The sequence below is a fragment of the Glycine max genome, chromosome 17, assembly GCF_000004515.6.
Source record: "Glycine max cultivar Williams 82 chromosome 17, Glycine_max_v4.0, whole genome shotgun sequence".
Lineage (NCBI taxonomy): Eukaryota > Viridiplantae > Streptophyta > Magnoliopsida > Fabales > Fabaceae > Glycine > Glycine max.
In genome coordinates, this window is record NC_038253.2 from 7277369 (window position 1) to 7303557 (window position 26189).

Sequence of the window (26189 nt, forward strand, 5' to 3'; positions counted from 1 at the left end):
TCGATTGACGCCATTCGAGCTCTGAGTTTTTTTTTTCTTTTTCAGATCTGAGATTGATGAGAAAATGTGAGTCGTCGGTGTCGTTTTCACCGTTGCCAGAGTTGGAGTACCACAGAGCTTATCGCGCCGCAGTTCCGCAAATCTAGTCCCGGAGTGTTGTTTTGGCAAACATGATAAAACTAAATAAATTGGAATCTAATCAATCTATGGCCACAGATAGTGAGGGGAAAGTTTTTCCGCTTTCACCATTAATTTGGTTTTCCATTCTCAGTGTGACATTGTAAATTAATTAAGGCAAAACCACAAAAGTGATATGTTGATCGTTGAGGGAAATTGAAGCCTTACATACGGTGGGAATTAGTTTTTTTTAAAGGATAAAATTGACTTTTCAACAACAAAATTAGTGTTGCACCGGTGGACAACTTACTTGCTATTTCACGGTAGCCTACGCTGGGCTATAAGGCCTTATGGGTCAGAAAATTGAGTTTGGGCCTTTGACTTCAATGTGAACCCAAGGCACTGAAGGCAACTAGCTAATTAAGCGTAAGTTGTAAAGCGCGCGGGAGGAAATGCTGCCGAGTACTAGTAACTTAAAGTTTTCTCGGTGGACTTTCTTCAAACACCTTACGCCACGGAAATTCAAATTAACACCACCGCTCTGTCAGCACAAATCCCTTGCCACTCTCTCCCACTTCGGAACCCTAACCTCCCGCCAGAAAGACCAGATTCATCTATACGTTGAAACTCTTCTGCAATGGAACAAGGTATTCAGTTTCTCCCACTCACACAACACAACACAAACGCACACTCTCCCTTGACATGTTACACATAACAATTGCAATTGCTGCGCATGAACCTTACAGCAGTTAGAGAGGTGAATGAAGGGATGGAAAGACACGTGGAAGACTCCGCTCGCACTGCGGCGCTTCGTGCAATAAGCTGAGTCTCGTCGATGTCGGAACTGGCGCTGGCCTTCCCGGAATAGTTTTGGCCATAACACGCCCTGGTGAGTTCTTATGTGATTTATTTGCGATCTGAATTTGTGTTAATTCCTCGGTGGAGTTCGTTGTGACTCGTGGTTCAATGGAATAGAGTGGGATGTAACGCTGATGGAGTCTATGAACAAGCGGTGCGTCTTCTTGGAGCACGTTGTCGGTGTTATCGGTTCCTCAAACATTCAAATTGTAAGAGGAAGAGCAGAGGTAGCATACACTCCTGTTCTTTTAACAAGCATTTCCGTCTAAAACGAAGACTGGGACAAGGGGTTTACAATAACCCATGTACCATGTTCAACCAACCGAGTTTTTTGTTAAAGTCTAGAATCTAGGTGCATTTTCTTATGCAAATTTGAATTGTTTTCCTCAGTGTGTTGCATGATAATTTTCATATTTGATGTCGTTAAAAACGAAAAAAAAAAAAAAAGATAGAACAACTTAACATGATTTTACATTGCATGTTATGTATGAAAACAAACACTGGAGATTATTAACCTGAAACACAGTTTTCCTGAAATAACATGGGAGCGCGTATCTTAAACTGAAACACTTTCGATTTCCAAAGGCATTCGCCTTGCTGTTATGTTTTATTTTACTTTTAGCATCACCAACTTCTGCCAATCCCCGTATACCTTCTACTGCCTGAAAATATGTCTTGTCCTGTGCATAGGGCAGAGTTTAGGGCAGGATCCTTGCTTCAGAGAGCAATTTGATGTAGCAGTGGCCAGGGCGGTTGCAGAGATGAGGATATTAGGTAAATTGACGATTTCCTGATTTAATTCTTCTTTGCTTTGACACTTCGTGATTTGCTACTGCTTTAGTGTTTGCTTCTTGTCACATTTCCAGCTGAATATTGTCTTCCTTTGGTTCGTGTTGGTGGGTTGTTTATTGCTGCCAAGGGTCATGATCCTGAGGTATGTAACAGCTATTAGAAATTTATTTTGCAGACTCATATTAATAATACTTGTAATTCATTGGTATTGATTGATCATGCCCATAAATTGAGAAGCTTGCTCCTCTAGTTTGAGTTCATTTTCATGGTGTAGTGCTGATTTGGTAAAATGCCTTTAAAGGATGCGTATGTGCTAATAGTTACAGTGAGAGTTTTCAATTACTAAGATTTCAGCAAATTTTATCAAATTCTCGTAAATAGTTTGCCTGGAATATATTATTGAAAAAAGAGAAAGTGGAGGCTATTTTTATCCCCTAAAATAATTTGTTTAGTCTATTGAATTTGTTTTTCTTTCCTCTTTCCCTAAATAAAACACACGTTCAACTCAACCATTCATTGCAACTACACTGAAAAGTGACTTTTGTGTCTGTACACTTGGAAGTTAATAAAAAGACTTCATTTTACTGACTATATAAAAAAAACTTCGTACCCCATTGCCCGGAGGCTCTTCGTTATTCGAAGGTATGGGGGAGGGATGTTGTAGGCAGCCTTATCCTTGCATATGCAAAGAGGCTGTTTCCGGATTCGAACCCATGACCAACAAGTCAACAAGGCACAACTTTACCGCTGCACCAGGGCTCGCCCTCATTTTACTGACTATATAAATAAATTAATTGTCAATTGTGCTTATATTCCGAGTTTAAATATGATTTACTGCCAATACAAAGTTTTTTCACTGTCATTTAATAATGTGTTGGTAGTTGGCACTTCATTAAAGAAGTTAGACTTCTTGCATAGTGGTTTTGGTGGTCAAACTCTTTAGTAATCTAAATTGAATCCATTTTTTTTAATAAGTATATTTCAAATCAAGCTGAATTATGGTGTGGCTTTTCTATTCATGTCCCATGGATTTGAACTTTTGAAGTTGTGAACCATCTATTTCTTACATGATGAATTTGGATAGGATGAAATTAAAAAAGCTGAAAGTGCCATCCAGAAGGTGGGTGCATCTCTATTGCAAGTATGCTCAGGTACACAGCTTTAAACTTTGCTTTTGCAATGTAGACTTTTGTAATGAGCTAAAAAAATTCAAATAACTTTTGTATTCTTGTGAATATAGGTTTTTAAAGTTTATATTCTGAATGAAGTGGACTGATAGGGAAGTAGAAGCAGGGAACACAACACAGGGAGCAGCAAACAACATCAACAAAGCCCAAGCAACAGAAAACATAAACAGGGAAGGACAGAGGGTACCAATAGCAAACAAACCCAAGAGAAGAGTAACAAGGCCCTCATACATGAAGGATTACGCCTGAGGGTAGGATGGGCAAGGCAAAATCAGCAGCATCAGCTCAGCACTAAAACGTATCTAGCTTGATTGTGCTTGTCTCCTATAGTAGGACAAGAATAACAAATTCCATTAGGAAGGATATTCCCGTAGGCAAATGAATCCAAATTCTGTTAGAAGGAGGATCCTATATATATCAATGTAAATAATCAATCAAGCACAATGAAAAATATACTTTACTTACAATTTGCAATTTCTTTCTTCCCTTTAGCTTCTGGAGGTACTGGCCCTCGAAGCCAGCTCGTGAAATTGGCACCTAACATGGACACATTGATAGTTTCCTTGTCGAACAGCGCTAAGCCACTAACCATTGTATAAATTGATTAGTTTTAAGACAAGCTTAAGCTGTAAGCCTGTAACACCGATTTTTAAGGATTTGATACCCCACCCCTTCCCACACCCTCTTTGGTTGACTGTTCTGGATCTTCGATTGAGTATTCTGGAGCTTAGCAAGTAATGACTCTTTTCTACTTGAAAATGGATAGAGCTTAAAGTCAATGTAGTGGCTATGGTTGCCGATGCTCCAATGACTGGTGGAGGCAGGGCAGTAAAATGAAGTTGGGCAAAAAGTGTTTCTGTATCCAGGTGCATGGGTGAACTTTTGGCATTAAAGTGAACTGATGCAGAAATTTGGTAGGAAGAATGGAGTGAATATAAATTTGCTATTTAATTTCACAGGGGAGTTCAAAATGTATTTATCTCTTTAAGGAAAGCAACTCAGTCCTTAATCCCTCATAACAAAAGTTAAGTTGCTACAAACCACTAACAAGTAATTCTAGATTCAACAACGGACAAACATAGATCAAGTTTCTTATATCCTTGTCATTATGTTCTCCAATCAAATGATGACATGTAGATGTTTATTTGAAATTCTGCAATACATATTTAATTGATGATGATAAGGAATAAGGATACAAAGAACTTGATCTAAGCTTTTCCACACATGACTTTTTCACACCTAGACTAGAGCATCAACCTTTGTTCCCTCCCTCCCTCCCTTGCTCCTTCAGTCAGGGATTTGTCTCGAAGTAGCACGCATGATAGGGTGCTTGTACCATATATTGTGACTTTTATCAATTGTTTGAGGCAAGTACTTTATTGTGCAAGTTTATCCATCAAATTCCTTTTATATGTTCAACGATAACTTAGTCAAGTTTTGGGGGTGGCATTAGGCTTGATAAGGTTTTGATGTATAAGCTCATAAGAAAGCTTCTCACTGTAACCGTGAAGACATTTTTTTTTTTTAGTGACAATTAATTTTAAAATTTTAACCTTCAACATTTAAGTCCCTCAGATTTTTTTTTACTGCATAGTCCTTCAGATTTTAAAAACCCTTTATTAGACTTTGTGAAATGATATTAATTTTAGTCTTTTTTTAGTGCTAAACAACATTGAAAAATAACTAAAATGTATGATTTTTTGCAAAGGTATGAACTAATGAAGAAATTTTAAAATCTCAAGGACCTCTAAATGCCTAATCTATGTGATTTTGAGGACTAATTTAGAGGTTTACTCCTTTTATTTCTCAAAAAATTTGTATAACATAAATTATATAAATATAGTATATTTTAAGTGAATATTATTTTTGCAAAAATGAAAGTGTTTTATCCTATCCACACGTTATAAGCGAGTCACTAAATATAAGAAAATATTATCTTATCCAATGCAATATTTTATATGATGTCATTCCAAACACGGTATAATATTAAATTTTTATTTGGCTTTATACAATCAAATCTTCTACTATCGGGCCTTGTTGTTCTATCACGAACCACAGTCTCATCAACACAAATTTCAACTCAATCTCCGATTAAAAGAATTCATTAACACATAACACATTTATCTTCAAAGATTTATACATGTAAAGCGTAAATGTTTTTCATTTTTGGTATGTTTGAAACTGAAGGTAGAGGAGTATTTATAGGATAAGAAAAACATAAAAAACGGAAAGAAAATAATTAAGGTAATAGAATAAAACGGAAAGAAACTAATCAAGGCAAGTATTTCAAACTCAAATCTTTTGAAATACTGCAAAAACTAAAAAAACACAACAGGCCTTTCCTATCATGCGTACTAGTTAATTCTTATATTTCCAGAAATATTTAATTCTGGCTATGCCCTTGTATTCTTGATTTTTTTTTTCTTTTGGTTGCACGTATTATTATTTTATTGAAAGAGTGTGTATTTTATTTCAATTTACTGTTTTGGTAAGTGGATGAACTAGCTTGTAGGAGTAACTTGACGTTGATGTTGCCATGTCCAGTTGAATCGCAAAGTCCATATGGTCAGCGAACTGCTGTCATATGTTCGAAGGATCGTCCTACCCCAATAAAATATCCCCGTGATCCATGCGCACCAGCTAAAGAGCCAATGTAACCAAGTTGATGCTAATTGTGTTGGCTGTTTTTTTGTTTATTTATTTTTTCTAGCCATTCCCATCACTCTTCTTCAAACAACTTGAAACATTTTGCTACCGAGTGGCCAGTTGTGTACAACAATGTAATGTGCCCCAGTGTCTTGATTTTTAGTACATATAAAGCTTTGATGATTTCTAATGTTACGACGTTATTTGGAATTTATCTTCCTATAATGCTACTTTGCCTGCATATATGTAAGGCTTTACAACATTTGTTTTCCTTTGTATAGATAGCGACATGGAAATTGCAATCTGTCTTTATCATGTGTTCATTGCACATTTGCTCTATGATTGGAATCAGGAGGCAAATGGTTTGCGCACATCCATTGTCAAAGATTTTATACTAATAATCAACATAACTATGATGATTTATAGATGCCGTGTATAAATATGTCTACATCTGCACGAAAACGTTCAGTTTAGAAATGTTGAATTGTTTTTACTTTGTAGCATTCCTACTTCCAAACTGTTGTTTGATGTTTACACACGACGCAAGAGTTAGTATTCAGAAAGGACTGATAGGTTGGAAATCCTGACATTGGAAAAATGACTGCTATGGTGTTACCTAATACCTTAGCCTCTTCTGCATTTAATTTGGGAAAATTCTTAAAAAAATCTAATAAAAAGTAATTAATAAGATTCTGGATTGAGACCCTACTCTTGTCACGTTGACTTGTACAAAACTTGTTTTTCTTTTCTTTTTGAAAGATCTTTACACTCATTGATGTGAGACTAATCCTTATACACGATAATGAAGCACTAAACTTGTAATCATCTAGTTAAAGTTTGTATGCCACTTTTTAAGCTTTGTGTAAAATGGATCAAACCAACTATTTATTCTTCTACACTGTAGCTTGAAAATTGCATTTTGTCTTCTTGCACCTATGGATTAAGGAGGAGGAACCTGCACATGTCTTCGAGATCCCAATCCATACATAAGTATTTTATCCTTCGATAAAAATAATTAATAATACGCAATTTCTAAATATCCATTGGATAAGGAACTTTAGATCTTCATTCATATCTATTGTTTTGGACCCGTCTCAAACTTAATAATTAAGGTCCCAATTACATAGCTTAATCCATCAAGGTGTTCCCTCTTGACTCTTCTCTTGCGTCCTTCGTACTATGGCTAATTGAGATCCTCCTTACAAGTTACACAGACATCAATCTTTCTCCCACTTTAGGTGAACAGATTCGTCACCACAATTTACAGAATTGTCCCCTGACATTGGATGGACAGCTCTTCTATGCTCAGAAAACAATATAGAGGTTGCTAATACACAAAACAGATGTCCCATAATCTCTTTATTTATAAATAGTAAATCCCTAAGCATGCACATCCCCTAGTATGTCTCTTGACTCCAATGTTAAAACTGCAGTGGACTTATTATTCACTTGAGTATTGGTGTAGTTCTCCACTACTATCATTTTGTCCAACCATCACCATTCGAGTAACTGTCCAAAACCATTGAAACTACATTTGACGACATTGAAGGTACCAACATTTTCAATTTGCAAAACATTGGCATCATTTGTGAGAAATAAATATCCCTCCTAGGATTTCTCATCACCTACAAAGGTATCTCTCTCACCACTAAGGGGCCAACCCCAATGTTGTGAATAGGCATCCACAATTGTAGAACAACTAAAACCGTTACCATGGGAGGGGGTGACTCGCACAATACTCTTCCTGTATTCAGTTTGGGACATAACAAATTGCTTATCCATAAGCAATCCTACCTCGAATGAGCGACATGAGCTATCGAGGCTTCATCCAACGCAGATGGCAAAATTGGCACTTCCAATTTGATAGATCATATATATATATATATATATATATATATATATATAATTACGTTACTTTTATTCGGATAAGGCAATTGACTTGCACGATTCTCATAAAATGAAGTTATGAAAGAAATAACATAGGAAAACAAATGATGATTTCTTAGTTGCAATTGTTGCAACTTGTATGATTGATGTTTTATTCGCATACGGCAAATCGATTGCTTTTTGTGTCTTTTTGGAAATCTTGTTTTGTCTACTTACGCTTAACTTGAAAGGACACTTCTAATAATAAGAAAATGATTGTTGCAAGGCTTCCTCACAAAGCGAATATGGGTCAATGAAGAGGGGGAAGAGAAAAAACAATCAATACTAGAAAATTTTAAATCTTTTAAGCGTAAAATTATGGAAAATGTACAAGATATAAGTTTCTTACTTATTTAATCACATAAAATTTTGATTTAATGTAAAAGAATAATTATCTAAAAATCCTAATTTATTAGATAAAACTCAAAATTAACCTTTAAATTTAAAATATATAAATTAAGTATCTATTTGAATTAATTTATTTTATATTTTAAACATTTTATGATAAAAAAACATTTACAAACTTAAGAAATAATTATATTGAGAAAAGTCGGGGGCAAACCACCAAAAGCAGTTTTTTTTTTTCAAATTTATCAAATGTGGATAAAATTTAAATTATTACCCCAAAAAGGATAAGTATGTGAATTAAAAGTCGTTACCATTTCTTTCTTTTTTCATTAAAGTCCTAAAAAAATTTATGACTTTAATTTTTTATTGATTTTTTTTCTTTTTCTTTTTTCATTAAAATCATAAATTATTTTACGACTTCAATTTTTTTTTGCACCTAAGGTATTTTTTTAAATATAAATAGTTCTTTGTTTTAATTATTTAATGAATTAATGTTTGTTTTCTTTTCTTAGTTTTATTTAATATTTTCTATATTTTTTAATAATGTTAAGGATTATTATTTGTTTTATAAATTAAAAAAATAATGCAAAAAAATTAAATTTAAATAAAAATTTTAAAATGTACTTTGGTTTAAAAAATATTAAAATATTTTATGATTAATATTAACAAAAATAATACCTTATAATTTAACAAATAATATTAATTTTTTTATTAAAAAAATAATTATTTTTTACAATTATCATTAAGTAAATTAATAATTTCGTACAATAGTATTAATTAACTTCATTTTATAAATTATTTTAATATTAACAATAGAAAATAATTTAGTAATAAAAATAGCTGTCAAAATTAAAACAACATAATACATTAATATAAAATGAACAATAGAAATTAAATAGAAACATAAAATTAAAAAGAAGAAACAATATTAACCGTCAACTTGCTTGTACGGACATTCACTACGATTATGTCATTCAGTTTTACATAATAAACATTTCTTAGACCTACTTGAAATTGATTCGTCCATCTCATTATATATATAATTAATAACTAAATTTCGCGTTGTGTCTCATTCCTTCGAAGGATCAGACATAAAATATTGACCCAAATATTGAAATCATTTATCTTTGCTTCCAAAGGAATGAAACTAATACTAATAAACTTTATAAATGTTTTTCAACTTATATATAGGATCAACAAAATTATCTCATTTTAAATTGCAAGAAACACGTGTTGCAATTGCATGTGAACAAAAAATTCGAAGTATATGAAGTTCTTCACAATCACACCACCATTTGTTCAATTTTACAATGCATATCATTGTTAGTTACCCAAGTCGCATATTTGTAATTTCTTCAACCTCAAATGTTAAAAAAATTAATATTATTTGATAAATTATAACTTAATTTTATTAAAAAAATAATATTTTTGTTAAACAAAGTACATTATAATATTTAAAAAAAAATCAAGTCTCTGACATTATTTTTTAATTTACAAAACAAATAATAAGGTTTAACAAACAATATACAAAAATATAGAAAATATTAAATAAGACAATGTCAAAAAATGTAGAAAATATTAAATAACACTAAAAAATAGATTAATTCATTAAATAATTAAAATAAAAATATATTTACAATTTTTTTAAGAAATACCTTATGTGCAAAAAAAAGTTGGTATCAATTCAGAAGTAACCTATAACTTATTCTTTTAGTGTATTAATTTAAATTTTATTCTCATTTGCTAAATTAAAAAAAAAAAACCCCCATTTTGGTCGTTTGCCCAAGAAATCGGATGATTTTAACAACTTTAAATAATTTGATTACATATTCAAGAAAATATAAGGGTATAAAGTACAACACACCCCCGCCCAATATGTAGTTTCTGACATCTACAATTTACCTTCAAATTAAAGTGTAACAAAAACAAGTTAACATGATCTTCTCAAAGTATGTTTTTAAAACTCTTTTTTCCAAGCTGATAGTATTCCCTTGAAACACCACCAAAAGTAGCGTTATGATACTTGTTGCACTCATTAGTCTATTAACATTTTCACATTATTATATTTTTTTTCATCATAATATTAATGTAAAATATTTATTAATTTTAATTAATTTTTATTAAAAAATTTGAATTATTATCTTTAATTAATTTTTTTAATTATATTTTTTCCATCCACACAATATCTTATTTAAAGAAATTCAATTCAATAACTCAAACTTACCATCTTATTTAAAGAAACTCAATTCAAGTTCACTTTACCAACAATATTTTGGTAAACTAATGTACAATTGTATTATAATAATTTATTGGAAGCACTTTATTACATGGTAAACAATAATATAGTCTCTTAATGAGTTCACGTGTTTGTGCTTTTCTTCCCCCTTTCTTCGGAACCTTGAGTGGGGTTGGTTTGCACAGTATGTTTGAATCAAAGAAAAGGAAAAAAAAAAATACTATTTCTTTTTTCTTTTTGCTTAATTAAAGAGAGAGAAAAAAAAGGGAAGAAAAATGCTCTACAAATGACCTTGTCTCTTTCTCCTCCCTGCGCCATTAATGGAGTGCTACACTCCTACTTCTTACTACATTAATGGATCTCTCCATAAAATATCTTATCGACCACCTCTATTTCTTAAAGAAGGCGTTGAACAAAATTACGCGTTAACCGGGGTTATTTTATTTAATGTTAATCCATTCACAGTGAAGAAATAATACAAAATAATATTAATGGGTTATTTTATTTATTTATTTACGAAATTTGTATCTTTCTTTCAGTAAATATCTGCACGAAGAATTCTGGCCTAAAATTTAAGATTATTCACATAAGAAGAAAGAGAGCAGAGGAATATGTAAAAAGAAATGCTCAATAACATTTTTTTTCCCCAAAAATATTACATTTATAAAACAACTCATATCACACTCTTTTTTTTTTTTCTCTTTACAATTACATCTCTGTCACATTCCTTATGTTATCTTATGATTTGTCTCTAATCTTGGTCTTCCTATCTTTGACTTACATGTATAAAAAGCTAAAAGAAGGGGATATGTAAGGGAAATGAAATTAAGTTGAAAGAAGAGGAAGAAAAAGCTGCCAAAGCTTAACATGAGAGTCCAAACTGGCACTGTAGAGAAGAAAAGACGTGGCTTGGGAAGAAGGGTCTTGACTAAGATCAAGCGCTGCAGTTATGCTCTTAATCGGACTCCTATGCCCTTCTAAAACAGCTAAACACGAATACTCATCCTTCTGAACCCCTCTCCAAATACGCACCGTTTTGTCCTCCGAACCACTACACACCAAATCCGAAACCACCGCCAAGCACAAAATCGACTTAGCATGCCCCCTAAGAGCTCCAACCACTAACAATTTACCATTCTCTCCCTTCTCCGAAACCAATATTGACCTATCGCATGCACCAGAATACAACACAGAGCCATCACTTTTAAGCGCCAACGCGTTAATCCCAGAATTATGTTTCTCCAAAGTATCCACTAATGAAAGTTTCTTCTCGCCTTCGAGTTTTTTCCAAACCCTGATTCTCTTGTCCGCGGATCCTGTGTAGACGTGCCCATCGTAGGAGACTGCAACCGCGTTGATGGCGTCGTCGTGCGCGTTGCGCACGGACTCCAAGCACGCCAAGTCTTTGGTTCGCCAAACCTTAAGGAAAAACATAAATCAACCCTCTAAATGTTACTATTAGACATCCAGTGATACAGAAAAATATAAATATTATTGAATTTATTATGAAAAGATGAACCTTAATTGTTCTGTCCCATGAGACCGAGTACAAGAAGTTTCCGTCTTGGGACAGGGCGATGGAGGAGACGGTGTCGACGTGGTGAACCCAGGTGCACTTTTTGTGGCGGCGAATCCGCACGTGGTTTTTGGGGACGAGGAGTTTGGTGACGCGGTCGGCGAGCGTGGGGAGTGTGGCCACACGTGTGTACTTCTGGTGGTCGTGGGAAAGGTTTGTGACTTTCCAGACGCGGATTTTGTTGTCTTGGTGGGCGGTGAAGAGTTTGTCGGAGTGAACTACTATGGACTTGACAGCACCTTTTCCGGCAATTACAACGCTGTTGTTGTTGTTGTTGGTGGTGGTGGTGGTGGTGGTGGTGGTTGGTTTTTGGTTTTGGATGAAATGGGTGTGGTTCCAGGATCTGATTTCTCTGTCGGAGGAGCCTGCGTAGAGGAACTTGCCGGCAAGGGTGAGGGAGGAGATGTATACGGAGGATGAGGTGAGGAATTTGAGAGTGGTGAGGCACGTGTGGGAGGTGGTGGAAGGAGTGAGGAATTGAGAGTGTGAGTTGAGGGAAGGAACTGAAACGAGGCTTCGTTGTGAAGAGAGGCTGTTATTTGAGTCGTTGAAGGATGTGCTGTGTTCCATGCTGATGCGATGAGGAAATTCAAGTGGGCGTGGCTAAAAGGGATGGGAGATTATTCACTTTATATATAAATGCTGAAGAAAAATTATTTGGCGCTATTTGGTACGTACATCAGAGAGATTTCCTCAAACATATATATGGTTATGATTCAGGGAAATAATGATAGATAGACATTCAGTTTCTTTTTAACATCTAATCGACACTCACAATTTTTCTGTATTTCTTTTCTTATATTACATTATATAATTTATAATATTTATATTTTTTTACTTTGTTCATTTTTCTTTTCATTAGGTGTCATATAATATTGGATGTCAACCAATTATTTTTCATAGGATTATATATCCATCAGAGCTTGTTGAGTGGGGTATTGAGGCTAGGCATATATAGGGCTACCTAGCCTAACCCTTGGGTTGGGGAAGATTCAAATATCTATATATCTAGCTCCCTTTTATGTTTTTTTTTCTTCCTTTTAATAATTTAATAGCAGTGATAATTGGTAAAATTTTCCTTTTTTTCAACTAAGACTCAAGAGTAAGACTTTCTGTCTGTTGCTGTCAATTATTTTTATTAAATTGACATTATTGATTATTTGACCTTTATGTATGCTACTCAGATTTTAAACTACACAAGGTGCAAGTGTCTCATCCAATAGTCATTATTTAATTTTTAATCTTATAATTGAAATGATGATAAAAAGTACAATATTTATCATCTGGATTATGTGCACGTGTTTCATATCTATAGATAACCAAAAACCGGCGTATCCAATTAGATTTTTTTATATAAATTTGCATATATTATTTTGGGTCACCATAACTATAAGATATAAATTATTGATGTTTGTTGGAGAGTTTGACAAATTACCTTTTAATAGAGCCTTTTTCTAAAAATTCAAAATCCAAGACTTTCATTAAAAAATTTAAGTTCAGTTTCACTCAATTCAATAATTTGTTGTATTTTCTTTATGCTGCAATATGTTGTATGTAAATGCGTACGTACATGATACCTACATGGTATATATATACTTTAAAAAAACCAAAATAATGATCGAATTAATCAATTGATTTTTAAATTGGTAGGTTAGGTTGCAAAATTAATTTGCGTTTGAATTGATTAGACTGTTTGATCAGAGAAAACATTCTTTGTTTCTTATTTTCAAAACTTATATAGGAAAAAGTGAAAACAAAAAATAATAAAATATTATATTTATTGTTTCCTGTACAAGGGATTATCTAACTTACTTCAAATAAAAATGAATTAAACAACTTCATTATAGATGATTGGTGTAATTCTCTTATGTACTTCAAGAGCTGTGTATGAAGTTTGAAGTATCCATGTATTATGTATACTTCGTATTTAAAGAAGAACACACGAGAAAGTCGAGAAACATGAGGCGAGCTTTGAAGTTATTAATGGGCTCCATATTGTTAGGTAAGAAAGGCCTATCTTTCGTCATTAAAAGTTGGTATCAATCCTTAATAGACATCTGTTCATCCATAATAAAGGAGTCACGTGTCTGAATCGAAAATGCGTAAATGATGACACAAGAATTTGAAGTACGTGAAAATGAAAATAATTATTTTATCAGTTAGATTAAAATAAAAAATTGAAATGAAAATATTTTAAATTTAAATTAAAGTTTCATTTAATTATAAATTTTTTATAAGATTTATCAAACAAAAAATTAAATATTTTAGATATTTAATTTAATTTACATTGAAATTATCAACACAATTACGTTAAAATTAAATATTTTATCATGATTATCGTCGTCATCACTAACATAACATCTTTTATCATGGTTGTTAAACTCGCGATTTTAAGTAGAATCGTGGAGGTTTCTTAAACTCGACTCGTAGAATCGAATCGTAAACTCATAAGAGTTCACTCAAATGACAGCAACAAAACCCACTACCCACCCTTGATGAAGCCAAAATTTCAATTAACAGATAATTTGTCTATATTCATGGGACCATTTTAGCGTTGTCAGAATTCAACACTAAGCATCGTTGCAAACTTTCAATTAACAGAGATTTCAATTAACAGATACTCCCTTAATTTACCAACAGAACCCAAAACTCAACACTGCAATGAAGCTAACAATAACCTTGCCAGAATTTCAATTAACAGATACTCCCTTAATAAGCATCGTTTCAAACTTTCAATTAACAGAGATGAATTAACAAAGAAGCTTTGAGAAAGAAAACACCTTAGTGTCATGGAGCAAAGCTTGGAGCTAGGTCAGGAAATGAGGGCTTTCAACGAGTGAGGGCTTTCAAGTTTCAAACAAAGATGAGGACCATCATGGCACGATTAGCTCAACAATCCAGCACGACAGCGATGACAACAACCACCACGACGCGAGTAGCTCAGCGAGAGTCATTTTAGGGGGTTAGTAGCTTAAACAAGGTAGAGTAAGTGAGTAGAGAGAGTCGCGAGTGCCATTTTGTAGGGTTGTTGTATGACGCCGTTTCGGATTTTCATAAACTCGTGGATTTGAAGCAGACTTGCGAGTCTACCCAAACTCGTCCGAGTCTACGCAAAATCGGACGATTCTACTTCCAATTTAACTCTCCAACCTTCAATAGAATCGTAAAATCATAAGATTTTACGATTTAAATCGAGTTTAACAACAATGTCTGTTATTATCACCATCATGATCATTATCGTTGTCACTATTATTGTTGTTGTTGTTATTATCACTACCTTTGTGATTATCATTGTGACCACTCTCATGTCACTTTTGTCACTTACCGGGATCATGATGACAAAGATTACAACAATGACGTTTGTGGTGTTGATCTTGATGCAAATTATATCTTTAAAATATTTTATTTTATGTTTGATAAATGTTATAAAAATTTTATAATTAAATAAAATTTAAATTTAAAATATTTTAATCTTAATTTTTTATTTTAATCTAACAAATAAGAATCACCGTTGTTATTTTGATATTGAAGGATCGTTTTAATCTTAACCGTTTTAAGTTAATTAAAACATTCAATTATTTTAGTCTCTCCAACACTAGGTCCGGCTGGTGTCAGGTTGTGTTATTTTCCAAGTATGTGATTCCAGTTGAAATTCGACTACTTGGCAACAAACCGGATAAAATAATCTGTGCAGAAGGATCTGTCAGTGACTATATGGATAGATTGTGCACTAGACTCAGGTGGGTGTCACTATCATCTTTTCTAGCAGCTGCTGTTGCTTGGCAAGCAAATCATGAAATATGATTGATAAATAAAGTAATATGATTCACAAATAATTTTATTTTTTAAATATGTGATTTAAGATTTAATCTTAGATAATATATATATATATATATATATATAACATTTATTAAAAGATATGAATCTTTTAAATAAATTTTAATACTTAAAAGATTAATCTTTAATTTTTTACTTAAGAGATATTTGCGATTAAAAAAATAAATGAAAGAAACGGATAACAAGGACATTAAATAAGTTTGTCGGTTATAATAGACAGAGACTGATCGATATGTCTGAGGATAGATAAGCTAACAACCATAGAGACCCGGCCATAATGAGGGGAAAAAAAAGGATAATCAAGTAGGCATTGGTTTAATTTATTAAGCATTTTTGTATTTAGAGACTTGGCTTAATGATGAAACTGAGGGAGTAAGTTACAAACAAAGAAGACCTGTAGCGGAAAAAACAGCATAGGCATTAGGTTTGTGATGGCTGCACCAATAGTGAAGGAATTCCAGTCTGCTTGTCTTTGTGTCTCTTCCAGTATTACGCCATTTATTTTACTCCTGGTCCAGGTCCCCTACATTTTGGGCAACATGAGTAAGATACGCCACCCTTTTCAAATCATATTGGATGATTATCTACATCACAGTTAAATATCAACTAATGTCATTTTAAATACCCCATAGGATGAGCTTAGTGATAAGAGATTGGAGAAATTTGCACAAAATCATAAGTTCTAACTTTTGTTATTGTCATTATACACTAAACAAATTAATATAATTTTAAATAGATGTTCGTATGTTTAGGAAGCCTTTTACGTTATATGTAAAATTTTATTTTAGGTTTTACTGTTAAGCATAATTTAAGAATAAATCCATAAATCATCTAAATGTAAATCACATATATTCAAAGTTAATTAAGTTTAAGCAATTTAATTTTAACAATATCATTTTTACGAAGACTCGTCACCAAATACACACTCATACTTACAATTTGAGTCATGTACGTATGAATGTTTTTCTTCTTTCTTTTTTGTTTCTTGGTTGATGGGGTGATGTACGGTTGACTCTGTAAATTCTCTACCAGCACACCGCAAAGAAAAGCGTTGGCATGTATACATACTTTCGTAGAAGAAAAGAAGAGATAGTGATATACTATAGAGAGAAAAAAGAATATAAAAATTTCTTAATCAGAACCCTAACCGGGACAGGTCAACTCGACCCATTTGGCTTGGACTAACTAGCCCTTGGTCCCATATGTATCCCATACATGCTCTTCTTGTCTGGTTGTCTTCATTTATGTCTCACTCAATTGTTCATATATGACTTTTCTTCAGAAAAAAAAATGTACACGCTCTAGTTTCTTAAGAACATGTGATACCGTAATAATAGAAAGGATCTTACTTGCCAGTACTTGGTGGCAGAGATGCATAAGACATTAATTATAATGAAAATGTATTAATAAAACTTTTTTTTTATATATAAAATGACTTTTATTTCCTTAAGTGATATTCTAAGCATCGATTACCATTTGTCTAATAATAATTAATAGTTGCCTCTGATGGGAACCCATTCATGGACCCTATTAACCAGTGGCAATTGTTTTTTTTTTCAACTCGTCATTGAATTTCTTGCCCCATATCCTTTGCAGTTTATGGTCAGTTTCTTCATAAATCATAACTCATAAACACTGGACACTTATTTAATTTGGACCCTCCTTCTAGGAGTTTCCGTTTTCCTCGCCCTTTGCTCCCATTGGAACAGATCCAATATTGATTTGGGTCGTCCATTCAATTTGTATGTCCCACCATTTATAAGTGAAGGTCGATTTTTCGTCTGGCACGTTGAATCTTACTTGCAACTTCTATTTGTGCTTGATTTGTCCTAATTACAACACTGCATACATACCCTAGGGGTCCAATGAATTTCAGACAAAAAATGGGGAAGAAATGTGTGTCGGTGTGTTATATTTGATTTTGTTCTTCAAGCAATACTTGTATATCACCCGTGTATATACAGTAAAATTAAATAAAAAATAAGTTAAATTATATATATAGATATATTTTAATAAGGAAGATGCTAGAGAAAAAAAAAGTAAAATATAAGATAAAAAAATGTATTTTAATGAAAAAAATAATCTATTTATAAATAGATATAAATTGTTAAGGTAAAATGTAAAAAAGTATTTAAAATATTCATTGAAAAATATTTTCAAAATTATTAAAAAAATAAAATTTATTATATTTAGAAATTATTCAATAATCATTTTTAAGTAGTTAAATATTTAAAAGGGATTGCAAAGGAATACCTACTAAAGATAAAGATAATCAACCAATTACTCTTAGTTAGAAATTAATCAATAGATATTTTTCATCAATTAATAACAATAACAAAAAATTATTTTAAATTAAGTATGTATTTCATGCCCCGTACTTGTGTACTAAATTCACATGATAGAAAGTACGTATTAAATTAATTAGGTTGGTTTTTTATTTAAATGTCTAACGTTTTTTTTTTCTTTTCATGTATATAATTATTAATGAAGTTTAAGAGAGTAAATCACTAATTTAGTCCTTAAAATTATAATGGTTAGCCAAATAGATCCCTTTATGAGACTTATTAAAATTTGGTATTATATATGAATTTTGAAAAATATTTTTTTAAAATCTATAATTTAAAATTAAGAAAAATTATTCCTTTATAAAAACTAATTGATGATTTTATTTAGACTTTATTATTGAAGTGGTCATTTTTTTTATCACCATTTTTTATAAGAAATTTGTTTCTATCACTTTTTTATATTTTGTATATAAGAAGAAATGTCAACGAATGATCAAATAATTTAGCTGACCACTTTTAATAACCTGTTTTCTCTCAATTTTTTTTTCTTCCACAAAACTCAAATTTAAAATCTTACTTAAGGGATGTGAGTTTAATTATACTCAAATTAACACTTGTCAACTTTAAGAGATTTTAATTCTTTTAGAATAAAATATAATTTTGATCCTCTATTTTATACAATTTACAATTTTGGTCCCTTCATTTAAAATAAAGCATATTCCCTCAATTTTAAAAATCTATAATTCACATTTAATCTTTAAGTTTGCATACATTTTTATTTCTTTTATTTTAATCTAATTGAATTTAAGTTCTAACACATTCATTAAGGTACCATAAAAATGATTTAATTGATTAAAGTGTAAGAAATAAATATAGACAAAATTAAAAATTAGACCAAAATCATTGATGGAGTAAAATATAATAACCAAAATTATATTTTGTTTTTTTTTTTAAAAAAAAGAAGTACAAGATTATATATATATATTTTTAGAATTTGTATAATAGTATTGTATTTGGTCCAGATCTAGAAACAAATTTTGTGGCCTAAGAAAAAGTAGTCTAAGGTTTTCTTCTTTTTACTATTGACAACGTATAAGCGGATGTTTCTGGTACTCCCAAGTATTGCTTCATGCTATGTCATATTTTATATAGCTGATTGAACTTTCCAAAATACAATGGGGTACAACGGGAAGCAATAATGTGAATGTAGGAATTTTAGCTCGTATAAGCTGGTTGGTTTACCTTTTTCTTTTTCAGCCCAATTTTTTTAATTCATATTACAGTTCGGATATTACTTATGACATTTCATTATTTATTTTAGTGTACCTAAGTACATTATGGATTGGGTAATTTTTAATACATGTTGTATTGTGAATGGCTCAATTTATAATGCATGGAGTGATAAATAATAAGATGTCTTAAATAAGGCAATTGAATTCTACACCTCCCTTATTGTATCTTGCACCTCTCAATTTTTTAAAAATCTCAACCTATCACCTTTATCTTCTTCTGATCCTTTGCTTCCCTTCTTCCTCTTCTTCTCCAACTCAACTATTCTTTTCGACTCAACTCAACTCTTCTTTTAGGAATTGGTGTTCCTATTTTGAGTTTTGAATCAGTTTCTATAACAAACATTCCATAAGGGTATAAATACTCTTATGAAATAATCCTTCTGAAAGAAAAAAAATCTTATGAAACTCCTTTTTCGTAAGTAAAAATAGAGTTTTTGAAATAATCATTCTAGAAGATACAAAAATGTACTTCTAGAAAGGCTATTTCGGATTACAATTTTTGCTTCTAGAGTGGTTCTTTTATAAGCCAAAATAGTACTTTTTAGAATGTCCTTTCTGGAAGATACAAAATACACTTTCATAGAGGCTACTCCAGATTGTAGTTGTTACTTCCAAAATGGATTTTTCGTAAGCACAATAACGAATTTTGAAACCCCTTTTTTGGAATATACAAAATACACTTCCGAAAAGAATACTTTGGATTTAAAAAAATTCTTTTGGAATGGTCTTTTCGTAAGCAAAAATGGTTTTAAAATAGCCATTCCATAAGCAAAGACCATTCTGAAAACAACTTTTGTTTATGAAAAGATTATTCTAGAAGCATTTTTGCTTAAGGAAATGTCATTCTAAAAGCATTTTTGCTTACAAAAAGATTTTTGATAGATAATTAAATTTGATAAAGGGGGAAGGAGGAGGAAGAAAAGAAAAGAAATGAAAAGAGAAGGGTGAAGGAGTCACTTACCTTCATAGAAGGAGGAAAGACGATGAGGGACTATATGATGCCATTGGGGGGGCTGGGGGGTGTGCCGTTGAGGGAGATGCCATCATGGTTTGAGAGAAGGGAGGTGTTAGGGTTGAAAAATGGGAGGTGAAAATTTCATTAAGAATATTATTGTATTTTTACTAAATAATAGGAGATGCATATTAGAGAGATAAAGGATTCAAGTCCCCTTAAATAATTATCTTATAGTTCACGTTGTTTTAAAATCTGGCCCATAATCTATTCCTTATTAGCCCATACTTTATACCTTAGACTGCATTGTGGCAGTTGCCCAGCCCATGTTTCTTCCCAGTCACCATGTATTCTGGGCCTGTGGCAGTAACCCAGCCAATTAACTAAACTCATAAAGAGACAGAATGAGAAAAAAAAAAAAAAGTCATTCACACGCCTTAGAAAGCATTCTTTGTAATCGCATTTGCGATTTCATTAACTATCGGATCAGACTAACACTTTGTTAGCAGATTCAAAACATGTTATTTTCCTGTATAAACAATTGGATTGTTAATATGTTGCTTGCGATTGGAGATATTTGGTTAATCGGTCGTACTGTGTTGACGGTTAGATAATGATTTGTGCATTTATTTGGGGGCTTTATACTTTTATTTTGTTTTAAGTTTTTCTTTTAAAATTATAAAATTTCAAAGAATGTATAAAATATTTTATCCATATTTTAATATTAATATATCAACTAACATTAATTCTCAACATTTATTTGGGACTTTATACTTCTATTTTGTTTTCATTAGAAACCACTGAAACCGTGTAAAAAATATGAAAAAGTCAAATTAATCAAAAGAAATTTTATTGTTAATGAAGAGATTTAATCGAGTTTATTTTAATGCACCACTAAAATCACTTAAAAAGGTGAAAAAGCTACAACAATTTAAAAAGTTTAATTGTCAATGAAAAAATCTAATCAAACTTGTTTTCACGCATCACTGAAAATCGGATAAAAAAGTGAAAAAACTCACAATGAAAAAAAAAAAATCATTATTAATGGAAAATTTTAATTGAGTTTACGTTAACACAATACTTAAAAAAACCCACACAAAAAATGTACTACTAAAACCACCCAAGAAACGTGAAAAATCACAACAATCAGACGCTGATTTTAATGAAAAAATTTAGTTGAATTTATTTTCAGGCATTACTGAAATCCCATAAAAAGGTAAAAAGATTATAACAATCAAAAGAAATTTCATTATCAATAATAAAAAATCGAGTTTGTTCTCGAACGTGTGTAAAAAAAGTGAAAAAGAAACAACGCTAAAAAAGAAAAGTTTCATTATTAACAGAGAAATTTGGTTGGGTTTATGTTAAGGCACCATACTTCTCATCTTACAATCTACAACCCACAATATAAGCATCTTTAGCTACCACCAAACTGAGGTAAACTAATCTACTCTGGAGGAATATTTGAGTTGGAGTAATCTTTTTACTCTCGTGTAAATAAAATTTCCTTTTGCTTATTGAAAATAAAAATCCATTCTGGTGGGAGCTTAACTGAAAAATATATACCCTGATGGTCCTTATCTCTCTTATTTGGATGGTGCTATTTGAATTTGACCGTAGTTAAATCACCCAGAAGGTCTCGAATCCATGTATAAAAAACAAAGATTTTGGAACGTAAGCGCAGCCGTGGATGGATTGACCCTATAGCTGATGATCCAAAACTTCCAGAATTATTTCTTAACTTGGTCAAATAAAGTTCTCTAGGAGAAGGTTCCATCCAGACGTCAGTGTTGAACATTTCCCTGTATGTTATCCTTATGATGGATCATAAACTATTAGTCTTCGAAGATTGTTGCAATTAATATAACAAATAAAGGCAATTCCACGTGCCAAAATGCAAACTATTTCCTAACCTAAGCCCTTAACCCATGCATTTGGATATACATATATATAGTTGGTTAATTTCTTGATCTACTAGTATAAAAAGCATTGAATTTGGTTCCTATAGCCTTACACACCCATATATCTTATCATCATTTCCTTTCCCTCAATTGAATTCCAAATCCTAAATCGATCAATTCGGAGGAACTCATCAAAACTTGATCAGATCAATGGATGGGAACAACTACAATTCCTGGGCTGATCAGTGGGATGATGGGCCAGACCCTGTGATGGTTGGTTCCAATAGTTACTCTAACAAAAACAGTAACGGCAACACCGCCAAATACAAGCAAAAGCTCGGTGAGGGTTTTGGTAAGACCAAAGCAGTGGCCTCCACCGGCGTCAAGAAATTGAAGGATGGTACCTCCGTTGGCCTCCACTGGATCAAGGCCAAGTATTCCAAAGCCACTCAGAAACATTGATTTTTAACGCCTTTTTGTAGATTAATTGATTGTAAACTGCATGCTACTTTCTTTCTTTTTCCTTTATCTGGTGTCTTAATTCGTTTATTCTTGGTAGAGTGTAATTAAGTATATATCATCCATGTATATGCATGGCTGTTTCTGCTGTATTAGTTTCCATGTTTGTTAATTATGTTAATTACATACGCCAACCTATATTATTTTCTACTTGTGTGTATGTATGTATACATCCATCTTTATCTTTAAGTCTCAAAAATTGCTTTAATTCATTTGCTTGAGTTTTGACAAGCATCATGGATCTAAGAGATATATGAGCCAAAGAATGCAAACCAGACTGGTTTGAAATGTTCAAAGTTCTTTACCCTGGTCATGGTCGTCTAATAATAAATTAATAGTATAAATAATTGAACTGATACAATTTGCTAAATGAGCAGGACAAAAATGCGCGTCCTTTGTAAAAAGTTTCCTGGTTAACGTTTCTTATACAAATAGAGTTTCAATTCTTTTATATTTATGTAGTTTTTTTTCGTTGAATATATTTATGTAGTAATTTAAACCTATAAAAAATAACGTTTCATACATCTAATATTTTTTTTTATACTTTTAAATTTTAATATCAACTGAGCTGTTTAAAAAACAGCAAATAATCCAAAACAAAATGCATTCACGTAGTATTAAGTAAAATTCATATAAAACTCACCAAATAGAAAGAGGTTTGCATGAAAGGCATTTTGTTTTGGATCAAATACAAGGTATCATCCATCATGTGCCAAAACACCGATAGAGCCGACGAGGGTCAATACCAAACCTTGGGCCTCGGGTAATCTGAAGCCCCTCATAAGCCTAGTTAGAGCATCCTTGGTACTTGCTTACAGCTCCAATATAAGAGTTCCAAAATATGCAATAGTTAAAGGTATCTAAGCTAACAAAGTTTATCTCATGACTGTACCCAAGTACCTTGATTATGAGTTATGACTTACTCGTAATTAAGCCTTGTAAATAGTCTGACAAAAGAAACACTAAGGTTATATTTGTTTTGAGGTATAAAAGTAGAATTTTATAAAAATGAATTTGAAAATATCACATTCTTATATTATATTTGGTAAAGTTTTTGAAAAAAAAAATTCTCATAAATTGTTAATTTCTATGACTGTAAAACATTCATAATTTTCTAACTTCTTACTTCCATAGTAAAAGATTATATCTTACATTCAGTTGAAAATAAATCATTTTCTACAATAACTACCTACTTCTATTTCATTCTTCCTAACTTATTCTTTAACTTTTTAATTAAATAATTTTTTCTTTTAAAATTGCTAAATATCTATAAAAAGTGTTGATGGAAGTGTTGAGAATAATATTTTTTTTAAGAATGTGATTCCTAATAATGCCTTGTTACACATTAAGAATGTGATTCCTAGTAACATACTTTGTAATGTATATTAATTTGAACATCAAAGTATCCATGTAATTAGTACTAATTACCCACCTCTCTTTCACCATTGTTGACACTGTTTATCATTAGATCCCGGACAAAAAAAAAAAGAGGCAAGTTTTAGTCCTTTCACTTCCATAATTAATGAAAAATAGTCCCTACTATTACATATTGCTCAACTTCATAATTGTTAAATGATGTGGTTGTAGCTAAAGTTAAAGTTCATCTCGGCTGCATCAAGATAAAAAAAAATGTATATATATATATATTGAAAAAGAAAAGCCACGTGTCCTCTAGGTCTATTGGAATTTGTGAGGAAAGTTATAATATTAGCAACGATGATGGCGGGCCATAACTCTATTTCACGTTCAGCATGTGTTTGTGGTAAATAAAACTATTATTCAACAAAGATACTGCTTCGTGTTAGAGCAAGTATTCCAATTATTTCTTTGACGTTCAAAGTATCATGAGAAAGATAGTTAATTAGCACGCACTCCCACGCAGCAACTAGCAGTGTCATCTTTCCTTTAACAGACAGAAGAAGATGAGCATCCGAATTCATTGACTTCTCAATCTCATTCTTTCAAGCCTTCAAGCCTTCAAGCCTTCCTTGTGTTGCCAATGCAGGGGATTTGTTTTTTAACTGAATTTGATGCTTTCCTTTAATCATTGGATTGCATTGCATTGCATCCATTTGTGAGTCATCATCCTCTGTTGATGGCTACGTGGAAGGTTGCTCCTGCTTTGGCTGCGGGTTGTGCTGCAATATTGAAGCCCTCTGAGTTGCCGTCTGTGTATGTTTGTTTCCCATGACTCTTTCAATCTTGCTTCCTTCTTTTGTTGCGCGCAATTTTTAGGACGTGTTTGGAGCTTGCTCAAATTTGCCAAGAAGTCGGGCTTCCTCCTGTAGACAAGGTTCAATTTCTAAATGAATTCCAGCTCCATGGGGTTATATCTTGTATTTTTGTCTTGCATAGTTGTGCACAAGGTTTTAAATTGTAGCCACGGTCACAGTTTTGTCAATGCTTCACCTTACGAACAAATGCAGCTCATGTGGTCACAATTGCAGTCACAAAAATAAAATAAAAACTTTGCGGTCACATGCTGTTTTTTAAAACCTTGGTTGCCTGTATTGTTACTGGGATTTCTTTGACTTTGCAATGCTAGTGTGACATTGGGGCTGAAACTTTTCCAACAGATTGCCTTTACTGGAAGCTCTGCAACTGGGAGCAAGATTATGACAGCTGCAGCTCAGCTGATCAAGGTATTTTTGAGCAGTTATCTGTAAGTTATGAACAGTTCGTGTTTCCATTTGTTTTGATAGAACAAAGAACAAAGATACACTCAGAAAGAGATAGGAACCCTTGTGTTTTCTTCATGAATCACTCTAACATAAAATGTGTGGTTTCTTGGCAGCCTGTTTCACTAGAGCTTGGTGGGAAAAGCCCAATCATTGTTTTTGAGGATGTTGACCTTTACAAGGGTCAGTGACTTCTCAAGTATATATGGACAGCACTTGTCTCTACTTGCGTCACAGAATCACATTTCCTTAAATACTGAGTGAGGATGAGTAAATTTTTTTATCTATTTCCTATTGCATGATATAGATCTTTTCTCCATGATTTAAACAGCTGCTGAATAGACCATATTTGGCTGCTTCTGGACAAATGGTCAGATATGCAGCGCAACTTCCCGCCTTATTGTACATGTAAGTTCAATGGATAGATCCTATTCCTTCCTCAACATATGTGCATGTTTAAAAATAAGTCTTTGTCTTCTTTAACTTCAATTGTGGTTGAATTTCTTCAGCACCTAGGTAGAAATTCAGTTGGCATTTATCAGTAAAAACTAAGATACTCTCATTTTTCAGGAAAGTATAGCAACAGAATTTTTGAATAGGATTGTGAAATGGGTCAAAAACATAAAAATTTATGATCCCTTGGAAGAAGGTTGCAGAATAGGTCCTATTGTTAGTGAAGGACGGGCATATTTTCTGTTTCTCATTTCTGCATATATGTCCTACTCTCTTTCTAAAGTAAAGGACAGTTATGCTCTGGTATGCTATCATCATGTTGACCTTATTCAATATTCAAAACGAGAATGTGTTGATAATAGGCTATCATCATTAATTATGAATTATCATCAAGCTGAATGTAGTATGGAATAATGCAAAATCTTCCTTAGAAGAATTATTGGTTAGCTGGCTATATATATTTTTGAGAGGGAGTCAGAGAAGAAAGAACCTTCTCCGGATCATTGTGTATGTTCCTATGATTTAGCTTTCTCTCTGTTCTTATAACTTAACATCTTATTGATATAAGCATACTTTTCTTGAACAA

The 26189-nt window shown here is 32.3% G+C and overlaps 2 protein-coding genes and 2 pseudogenes across 2 annotated transcripts; 3 read left to right on the top strand and 1 right to left on the bottom strand.

Annotated features, from left to right (window-relative positions):
• The first annotated feature begins 850 nt into the window (after positions 1–850).
• Positions 851–3421, top strand: LOC100794212 (ribosomal RNA small subunit methyltransferase G-like; annotated as a pseudogene).
• A 7303-nt stretch (positions 3422–10724) lies between these two features.
• LOC100794737 (protein JINGUBANG) lies at positions 10725–12456 on the bottom strand. The gene is made up of 2 exons (XM_003550705.5): positions 11630–12456; positions 10725–11529 (listed from the first exon to the last, which is right to left on the bottom strand). Exons 1-2 carry the CDS (start codon positions 12254–12256, stop codon positions 10936–10938), a joined length of 1221 nt encoding a protein of 406 aa, XP_003550753.1. The 5' UTR covers positions 12257–12456; the 3' UTR covers positions 10725–10935.
• A 9537-nt stretch (positions 12457–21993) lies between these two features.
• Positions 21994–22620, top strand: LOC100500585 (uncharacterized). Its single transcript, XM_003549594.4, has one exon. It carries the CDS (start codon positions 22164–22166, stop codon positions 22413–22415), a length of 252 nt encoding a protein of 83 aa, XP_003549642.1. The 5' UTR covers positions 21994–22163; the 3' UTR covers positions 22416–22620.
• A 1947-nt stretch (positions 22621–24567) lies between these two features.
• LOC100795267 (betaine aldehyde dehydrogenase, chloroplastic-like) lies at positions 24568–25650 on the top strand (annotated as a pseudogene).
• The last annotated feature ends 539 nt before the right edge of the window (positions 25651–26189 follow it).

What these genes read in the sequence shown, in the direction of transcription:
- LOC100500585 (XM_003549594.4), top strand. Translation starts at nt 22,164, where the DNA reads ATGGATGGGAACAACTACAATTCCTGGGCTGATCAGTGGGATGATGGG.
- LOC100794737 (XM_003550705.5), bottom strand. Translation starts at nt 12,256, where the DNA reads ATGGAACACAGCACATCCTTCAACGACTCAAATAACAGCCTCTCTTCA. An exon ending in CATGGGACAGAACAATTAAG is followed by an intron (nt 11,530 to 11,629) that starts GTTCATCTTTTC and finishes TTTTTCCTTAAG; the next exon opens with GTTTGGCGAACCAAAGACTT.